Source organism: Lepidothrix coronata, unplaced genomic scaffold, assembly GCF_001604755.1.
Source record: "Lepidothrix coronata isolate B3197 unplaced genomic scaffold, Lepidothrix_coronata-1.0 Scaffold316, whole genome shotgun sequence".
NCBI classification, from domain to species: domain Eukaryota; kingdom Metazoa; phylum Chordata; class Aves; order Passeriformes; family Pipridae; genus Lepidothrix; species Lepidothrix coronata.
In genome coordinates, this window is record NW_016690496.1 from 274,863 (window position 1) to 284,191 (window position 9,329).

Here is a 9,329-nt window from a genome sequence, read left to right on the forward strand (position 1 = left end):
CGCTCATCCCCTGTACCATCGCTCATCCCCTGTACCATCACCAGTCCCACCTGCATCATCACCCATCCCCTGCCTGCACCACCACCGTCCCCCTGCCTGCACCATCACCAGTTCTCCTGCCTCCTGGGGGAAAACCCACCATGGAAAAGCCATCCCTGGCCCACTCGGGCACCTCCACGGCAGTAAACAGGGCAGGACGTGGGGCACAGCCAGCCGGGGGGTGCAGAGCCCGAGGGTGGTATCTCAGGGGGCACCTCTGCAGTGCCCTGTGCACAAACCCCACGAACCTCCAGCTGCAGCCGTGGAGAGTTAAAAACCAAACGAGCTCGGCTTAAAGCCCGGGCTGGGGTGGAAATGCTGAAGAGAGAGGGTGACCCCGGTGTGCAGCACCCGGACCCAGCGAGGGGTCCGGCCACCGCTCCGTCCCCGCGGCACCACATTCCCGGTGGGAGACGGGCGAGGAGCGGGAATCCCGCTGCGGCGCCCACGTGTGGGATGTCACACCCCACACCCCACCCCGAGGTGTCCCCTGAGCTGGGCACAGCCCCCCTGTGAGCAGACAGGGCAGGGCGGGCGAGCCGGGGGTCCCGCAGCCCCTCCCGCGCCCACCTCCAGCTCGGCGATGATCCGATCCTCGTCGTCGTCGTCCTTGATGGCCGAGGCGATGATGGGGGGCGTGGAGGCCGGCCTGACCACCTCGGACACCGTCCTCCTCAGCTTCACCTGCGGCTTCTGCGTCTCCAGCTCCTCCGACTCGGCCTTCTGCCAGCGGGGAGCAGGGTGGTGAGGGGTGGGGGGCACCGGGAGCCGGGGCTGGTCCTGCCCAGCAGCCACCCCCCAGCCCGTGCTCCCTACCTTCATAAACCCGGGCTCCTTCTTGCTGGTGACGATGACCTCTCCGCTGCGGGTGGTGGTCAGCCCGTGGGACGAGGGGAAGCTCCGGCGTGGAGGGGGAGGTGGGGGGGATTTGGAGGGTTTCTCGGTCCGGTACCGCGGCACCGTCAGCTCGTCTGGGCACAAACGGTGCTGTGAGGGCACGAGACCTTTCCCTGCCCCTCTCATACAACACCCCCGGGCACAAACCTCCCCTCGGGGCAGCACGGACCAGCCCAGGGCCCCTGCGGCACCACACCCGCCCGGCCCCGCGGGCAGAGGTGACCCCAGGCCGTACCTGAGCCCCGGCGGCCGTTGGGGTCCCCTTTGCCCCCCGATTTCGGCGCGTGCTGCGGCTTGGAGGGTTTGTGCTCGGGGGTGGAGGCGGCGCTGCCGCTGCCCGGGGCTTGTTTGTGCTTGGCAGCGAATTCCAGGTCGGGGATGGCCTTCATGAGCTCGGCCTGCGTCTCCTCCAGGAGCCGGTTGATGTCCTTGGCACTGTACTGGGTCAGCGCTGCCCGTTTCTCCTCCCAGTCCCGCTCGGCCGCCTGAGGACGGCAGGCAGAGCCCGCTCCAGTCCCATCCACGCTGCAGCTCCTCCTGCCCTCGCAGGCAGGATGTGACCCCCCAGCCCTGCTGCCACCCCCCCAACCCGCTGCCGAGCCCGGGAGGAGCTGGGGTGCCAGTGCTGCCCCCCATCCCGAGCTGCACAACCCCCCCACGTGCAATGGGGGTGCTCCCAGCGCTGCATCACCCAGGGCTCCCCAACCCACCAGCCACCCCAGCGAGGAGCTCCTGTTCCCAGTCTCAGCTGGGAGACACAGACAGACCCTCTAGAAGAGCCCCCCCGAGCTGAGGACCCCCCCCAGGCTCTCACCTCCACGGACACAGCTTTGTCCGCGCTCTTCTTGCTGGGGGTCTCCGGCCCCGTCTGTGTCTTGGCGGGCACCATCTCCGGGGCTCGGGCAGGGTTATTGCTCTTGGAGGGGTGGCTCTGGGTCTGGGGGGGGCTGTGCCCGAAGCTGGGCATGCCCAGGCTCACGGGGGGGCTGGTGGGCATCTCCAAATCCAGCCCTTTGCTGAAGTCTGTCTCGGGGGCCACCTTCTTGGGGGACTGGCTGAGGTTGCTGGGGGAGGTCCACACGCCCTCGTCCACTTGCCTGCCAGGGGCAGAGTGATGGTGTTGGGGGGGCTGCACGGCACTGGGGGGGCCACTGCACCCTCCCCACGCCCCAAAAACCCTGCTCTCCTGCTCTGATGGCTGGGAAGGGGTTGGGGCTGATGCTGCAGCCTGTTTCGGGGGAGCACATGAACGAGCCCCTGTGCCTGGCTGCCCGTTTTCATGAACCTGGGAGCAAACTGGATCTCTCCAAATCCTTCCTCTCCATCAGATCTGGCTGAAACTGCCCTTTGGATCCAGGAGTTATCAGGGATGAGGATGACAGCCAGGCAGTTCAGACACTGCATGATCCTACAGGCTAATTTCCGTGGAAAACCAGGCTAGTGATGAGCCCGGGGCGATCCCGGCGCGGCCGAGCCCTGAGCCATCCCGAGAGGTCTCCTAATGGGAAGAGGCAGGTGGGCTCCACGGCCCAGCCTGCCACGAGCATTACATCTGGGAGATGATTTTTGGTGTTTTTCTCCAGCAGAGCAACTCCCTGCTCCTCAGGAAAGGGATTTCTGATCACACCGAGGGTCGCCTTTCCCTCCTGAGACACAATCCCTCCTTTTTCGAAGCGATAAGGAAAAGAGGGGTTCCCACACAGACCTGGAGAGCGCTGAGGGTGGTTTTGAGTTCCTTAGCAGAAAAATGAGCCATTTACCAACGTCCCTTGGATGCCCCTCCTGCCCTGACGGATGACTTTGGGATTTGGGGACACAGGGACAGCCGAGGTGTCCAAGGGGCTGGGTTTTGGGGCTCACCTGCGGATCTGGGCGAGGGTGTCTGTCACTGTCTTGCAGCGTTTGAGGAGCCCATCGAGCCGGTTCGGCTCCTCCTTGAGGAACTTCACAGCTTCCACCTCCACCCGCAGCACCACCCGCATCTTGCTCTGCAGGCTGGGGAACTGGGCTGGGGGGGGGACATCGGGGGTCACCACGGCCCCTTTGTGCCAGGGAGACCCTCCCAGTGCCCACCCCACACCCATCAACAGCACCATGTCCATCATACCCAGGGCAAAGGGCACCCTGCCAGGTTGGAGCAGGAGGGGTGGATCCTGGGAAGCCCGGGCTCTCCAGGCCCCTCATCCCTTCTCCATCCACCCACAGGCACCAATTTTAGCCAGTGAAGGTCCCTCCACATCCACGGGCACCAGGACACACCCAGTGCTGATGGGCACCGGGATACCCGCTCCAGGAATGCAGAGGGACACGTTGGCAGGTGCAAACACTCAAACCCAGAGGCAACGGACATCCTGGAGCATCCCACACGCAGGGATGGAGCAGGGAAACATGGGAAGGCCCCGCTTGCCCCCCGGCCCATCCTCACCCTTGAGGTCTGTGAGCGTCTCCCCCAGCTGCTTGAGCACCACCGCCTTCTCCTCCAGCTCCTGCACAGGGATCAGCCGGTGATTGTGGGCCAGATCCTTCTGGATCTTCTCCACAGACTTCTCCAGGTCACTGCGAGCACAGAAGGAGGGTGGGGGTGTCACCATTGTGCCACGACACCAGAGAACCCCGGGGGTGGCAGAAGGGAGAGGACCACTGGGTTGGGGACCCCTCCTCAGGCAGGGACACGGGCAGAGTCAGGGAGGATCCGGCCCCTCGAGGGGGGTGCAAGGACCCCCTGCCCGGGCTCACTTGAGCTGCTGGGTGATGAGCTCCTCCTCGTTGAGGTAGCGGAGCCGCTCCTCCTCCACGAGGCTGCGCTGGCGCTGCAGAGGGTCCTCGTGCTTGCGCATGGTGTCCGTCACCCGCACGCTGATCTCCGTCTCCGTCCGCCGCAGCAGCGTCTTCACCGTCTCCTGGTTCTGCAGCTGCGGGGATGGAAAGTGGATTCAGGACTGGCCAGACCCTCCCCGGTGGGTGACGGGCCCCCACAAGCGGCCAGCGGGGCGTGGGGAGGGACCCCCTCGCTCTCCCACGCCGCGGGATATTCCAGGCGGGAAGGGACCCGCGGGGATCGAGTCCGGCTCACGGCCCACCCGGGGATCAAACCCACAACCTCGGTGCCACTGTGCCCTGACCAACTGTGCCAACCTCACCCCGGCCCCACGCAAAGCCACCTTCCCCCAAAGCCACCTTCCACCAAAGCCACCTTCCCCAAAAGCCGCCTTCCCCCAAAGCCACCTTCCCCCAAAGCCACCTTCCCCAAAAGCTGCCTTCCCCAAAATCCACCTTCCCCAAAATCCACCTTCCCCCAAAGCCACCTTCCCCAAAATCCACCTTCCCCCAAAGCCACCTTCCCCCAAAGCCACCTTCCCCCAAAGCCACCTTCCCCCAAAGCCACCTTCCCCAAAATCCACCTTCCCCCAAAGCCACCTTCCCCCAAAGCCACCTTCCCCCAAAGCTGCCTTCCCCAAAATCCACCTTCCCCCAAAGCCACCTTCCCCAAAATCCACCTTCCCCCAAAGCCACCTTCCCCAGGTCGCCGTGAGCACGGGAGGAGGGCACAGGGGTGTCACTGCTGTGCCACGACGCCACAGAGCCCCGGGGGGAGTGGCTCCCCGTGCGGCAGGAGAGGGGAAAAGAGGTATTTTCCTGTCACACCCCAGGACCAGCCCGGCCAGGCTGGGGACCGACCCCCCGAGGGTACCCACCTGCAGCTTCCTGAGCTGCTGCAGCTGGTTGCGCAGGTCGCTGGCGTTCTGCTGCAGGTCGTGGAGGTGCAGCTGCATGTGCAGGCGGGTGATGGCCGTGGGCTGCCCCGCCGGGGTGCTGCTGGCCGAGGGGGGTGGTGGTGCGGGCACCGGGGTGCCCCCGCTGCGGCTGGTGGCTGTGGGGGGACGGGGGGGGACAAGCAGAGACCGTTAAAGGGTGATGTCCCACCCCAGGACAGGTTTCAGCCCCTGTTTCTCTTATTTCCCCACCCAGTCCTTCAGTCCTGGTGGTCTCCAAAACCACCGCCCCCTTGCTTGCCCTAAGAGGCCACCCCAGAGTGGGATGGGGGGGTCCTGCTGGTTGCCAGCACGTGGGGGGGTGCAGACTCCCACTCCTGCTCCCTCCCCGGGACACCTAGCACCCGTGGGCAGAGGAGGGGGTGCTGCAGGGCGAGGGGCTCATCTCCAGCCACTTACACGCCGACGGGGGGGTCCCACCGTTGGTGGCTTCTGTCTTCTCACTGAAACGAGAGAGAGAAGGGGAGTGAGTGTGGAGGCACCTCCATCCTCCCTGGGTGGAGGCAGGGGCATGGCAGGGGCTGGTGTCCCCTGGGAGGGGGACAGGACCCCCAGGATTGGCAGCAAACAGCTCAGCTGGAGGTCTCTCCCCACCCCGGGGGACCCACAGGTGCCCTCCCGCTCCTCACCTGGGGGTCTCAGCCTCGGAGCCGCGGAGCAGAGCGCTCTGCACCAGCCCTGTCAGGCTGGCAATCTGCTTCTCCATGGCCTCCATCCGCTCCCTGCACGGGGAAAGGGAGAGGGGACGGGTGAGGAACTGGATCCGGAACCGAGGGAACCCTGAGGTTTGTCCCAGCCTCACTCACATCCAGCTGTTCTTGCAGCCCCAAGAGGGACACCCACCCCCTCCATTCCCTCTCTCTCCAGCCTCCAGCACCCCCAGCCGCTCCCCTCCACCCTCACTCCATGTCTCATTCCCCATCCCGGCACCTGCCACAGTGGGGATGATCCGAAGCTTCCCTCGACTCCTCCTCTCCCTCCCCAGCCGCCCCGACGGAAAACCAGCGGAGCAGCAGAGCTCCCATCCCCGGGGGGCTTCTCCCACGCCCCATCTCACCTCGTCTCCGTGTCCTTGGCGGGTCCGGGGGAGCCAAACCCCGAGAGCGGGCGCTCGCCGGGGCCGGGGAAGAGCTCGGGGGGGCCGGAGGAGCTGGGGTTGCGCGTCTTGCCCACGGGGCTGTCCATGAACACCGAGGAGCAGGAATCCTTGCGGAAGGACTGGCGGACGGGCGAGGAGCGGCTGGGGGGCCCCGAGTAGGGGCTGTGGGGGCTCTGCCCCGGCTGCACATCCACCATCTTCTGCGGGGACAAGGGGGGCACGCGGAAGCCCAGCCCGGGGCCGTACGTGTCGCCGTAGATGGGCGCGTTGGGCTTGTACAGCCCGTCCTCCAGCTCCGACTGCAGCGCCGCCGCCGAGTAGGTGCTGAGGGAGCGCACGGAGCCCCGCTTGTACAGCCCCCCCGAGTAGCCAAAGGGGTCCCCCATGCCCGCCAGGGACTGCGTGGAGGTGATGCTGAGCCGGCCCTCGTGCACCATCCCGTAGGGGTCGGCGTAGAGCCCCTCGTTCTTCACCAGCACCACGTTCTTCCCGGCCAGGTCCTCGTCGGGCTTGACGTCGCGGCGCTCCAGGATGGCGCTGGGGCTGGGGGACACGCCGGGGGCGGGCGGGAGGCTGGCCAGGCGCTCGCCGTGGTGCACGGGGCTGCCGGCGTAGGAGGGCGGGCGGCCCCCGCTGTAGGACATGCGGGAGCGGGACGGGGACGAGGACTGCAGCACGGGCGGGGGCGACCCCGAGGCCAGGTGGGACGCCGGGGACATGTTGTTGAGCCGGCGGGTGGGAGACGATTCCCTGGACGTGTACACCATCTCCCTCTGCGGGGAGGGGCGGGGGGTCAGCGCCGTGTCCTGCTGCGGGTTCATCCCCTCCCCTGTGTCCCGCTGCGGGTTCATCCCCTCCCCTGTATCCCACTGCGGGTCCATCCCTTCCCCTGCTCTGCCCCGCTGGGACCCTCCACCCCTCCGAGCACCAACAGCTCCCTCCTTCCCATCCAGCTGCAGGAGGATTTATCCTGATGAATTCCCTAAATATTACCCCAAACATCCACCCTCTTAAAGCAACACTTAAAAAACTCTGGACCCAGGCAAGACGAACCCCAGTCATCCCTCCTGCCACAAATTACCAGCCTCTGCTGCTTTCTCTCTTTCCTGGCCCCACTGCACTGGGTGCACCCACCTCCCAGGCTCTCCCCGTGTCCCCCCCTTACCCTCAGGTCACCGTTGGTGATGTGGGAGGCCGGGAACGAGGCGTAGAGTGGCTCTTTCCGGTAGATTTTAATGATGCTTCTGTCCTGGATGTCGCTGGAGGGAGAAGCAGAGCCTGAGCATCCCTGACAGGCACCCCTGAAAGTCCCAGCACTGCACCCACACCCCCATTTCCCGCCTCATCCCACTCATTTCCCTCAAAGAAAGGAAAATCCACGCCGTGGTGGATTCCTGAGCCCTCCTTCCCTCCCTCCTCACCGGACATCCTCCAGCTCGTAGAAGACGTTCCGGGACTCGTCCTTGATGAGGATGGCGGTGTTGGGGGACTTCAGCATGCCCATGGTGAGCTTCTGGGGGAACATGTGCACGATGAGGGCGTGCAGGGTGTCCATGCTGCTGATCTCGTGGGTGATGTGCACGCGCCTCGTCTCGTCCCCAAACTGCAGGAAAAGGACCCCTGGAGGGAGCAGAGGGTGGTGAGGGCAGGGAACCAGGCCCTGTCCTGGCACACAGAGGGGTGTTTGGTGCCAGGCAGGTCCCTGGCAGAGCCTGAGGGTACCTGGAGATCGCAGCTTGGTCTGGCTGGTGGACCGGGACAGGGGCAAGCTCTGCCGGAACCGGTTCATCCTGTTGAACCCCAGGGGCAGCTCTGCTTCCGACATCGTCTCCAGGGATTCGGCCGAGGCGAAGGAGAGTTTGGCTTGGTCGGCCAAGCCAGGCTGGGAGCCCTGGGAGTGTCGGGAGCTCCTCGTCTGGAAAGGGAGAGGGGAGAGCTCAGAGGAGGATGGTGATGGGTATCCCAGCCCTGGATGTGGCGGGTGCTGCTCCCACCTGGGATGGAGAGGTTTGTGGGAATCATGGAATCATGGAATGTCCCGAGTTGGAAGGGACCACCAAAGATCATCAACTCCTGGCCCTGCACAGAACACCCCCAAAAGTCCCACTGTGTGCCTGAGGATGAGGCTGAGCCGCATCCAGGGATGCTCCATCCCCGATTCCCACTGAGTTGGGGCCTTGATGTGATCCAGACACGGGGCCAGCTCGAAGCCTCCTCTGCCTCCTGCTCCCAGCACGGACCCCCATCCCCAGTCCCCTCACTCCTGCCATCCCTCACTCCCGTTTCCCGTCTCCCAGTGCCACTCCAGTGCCTTTGAGCTCCCGCACCAGCAACCACTGGAACAAACCCGGCCGGAGCCACCGGAGCCGCCGGACTCGCATGCGAGCTCTGGAATAACCTTGGCAATTCCAGGAGGTTACACATCCATTACACCAATGAACCAGCTCCCGGGAAACATAAATGCCCGGCTTATTCTGGAAGCAAAGCAGCGGCGAGGTTTATGGCTGTGTGAGCCTGGAGAAAGTAATGGATCGGGGCTTACAGCAGGAAAAATTTAATAATGCCAGGAGCCCGATTTCCCACGAAGTTCACGCTCCAGACACGGATTTTTCGGCGCAAACATCCCCGAATACGTGGCCGGGCCCCCCCCCCCCTTGGCACAGGTGCCCGTCGATATCCCCCCGAAAATACCAGGCTTCGGATTTTCCAGACACATGTTTAACCGTTGGCAAATCAAACAGAGGGAACAAACAGCTCCCGGGGTGTGGAAAAGGCGGCCCTGGAAGGGACAACAGCTCTATTTTAAGACCGGAAAGAAAAAAAAAAAACAAAAAACAAACAAAAACAACAAAAAAAAATCAATATGAAATGATAACAGCCATCATCATCATTTAAATTAGGCATTAATTGGAAGATTTAATTAATCCTGCGAGGCGGGGTTTTTGGAGGACTTGAAATGTTCTCGCTGGAGCTAATTGCTGGAAAATTGACTGCTTGGTTTAGCTGTTGTTGTTTCAGCACAAAGAGCTCTGGCAGAGCAGCTGCTCAAGTCTGACATCAAGGAAAGGATGCGGGGATGGACCCGGCCAGGAGCAGCACCCCGAGGGTGCCCAGCGGGTGAGGGAGCTGCAGGGAGCAGGAGGTGAGGGATGGACCCTCCTCCCCTCCCTCACGCTCGTGGCACGGAGGTCTTTGGGGTGCAGCAGCTGGTTTTTGGGCTCCCCACCCTCGCACACCCTTTAGGGCTGGTGGGTGCCCCTCTCCAGGCGTTTGCTCTGGGTTTGGGTGCTGCTGCCCAGCTCCCAGGATGGATCTGAACAGGGAAGAGCAGGGATGTGGTTGGGTTGTGACCAACACTGCCAGGGCTGCACCTCAGCCTGGCTTTGCCCTCCTGGCTCCTTCCTGTGCTCTGTGCCAGAGGGGTCTCACCCTGCCCTGTATCCATCCATCCATCCACCCACCCACCCACCCACCTATCCATCCATCCATCCATCCATCCATCCATCCACCCACCCACCCAC

The 9,329-nt window shown here is 64.1% G+C and overlaps 1 protein-coding gene across 4 annotated transcripts in view; it reads right to left on the reverse strand.

The window, feature by feature from the left end:
- The window catches only part of SRCIN1 (SRC kinase signaling inhibitor 1), a 74,938-nt gene that overhangs the window by 8,140 nt on the left and 57,469 nt on the right, over positions 1-9,329 (reverse strand). For all 4 annotated transcript variants that reach the window (XM_017837917.1, XM_017837914.1, XM_017837915.1 and 1 more), the window contains 14 exons: positions 7,531-7,723; positions 7,230-7,428; positions 6,974-7,067; positions 5,767-6,581; positions 5,339-5,431; positions 5,109-5,152; positions 4,632-4,807; positions 3,673-3,848; positions 3,362-3,492; positions 2,797-2,944; positions 1,751-2,033; positions 1,172-1,421; positions 856-1,010; positions 610-762 (listed from right to left, as the gene is read on the reverse strand). In XM_017837917.1, coding sequence (XP_017693406.1) covers positions 610-762; positions 856-1,010; positions 1,172-1,421; positions 1,751-2,033; positions 2,797-2,944; positions 3,362-3,492; positions 3,673-3,848; positions 4,632-4,807; positions 5,109-5,152; positions 5,339-5,431; positions 5,767-6,581; positions 6,974-7,067; positions 7,230-7,428; positions 7,531-7,723 — 2,910 coding nt within the window. The remainder of the gene's footprint in view (positions 1-609; positions 763-855; positions 1,011-1,171; positions 1,422-1,750; positions 2,034-2,796; positions 2,945-3,361; positions 3,493-3,672; positions 3,849-4,631; positions 4,808-5,108; positions 5,153-5,338; positions 5,432-5,766; positions 6,582-6,973; positions 7,068-7,229; positions 7,429-7,530; positions 7,724-9,329) is intronic.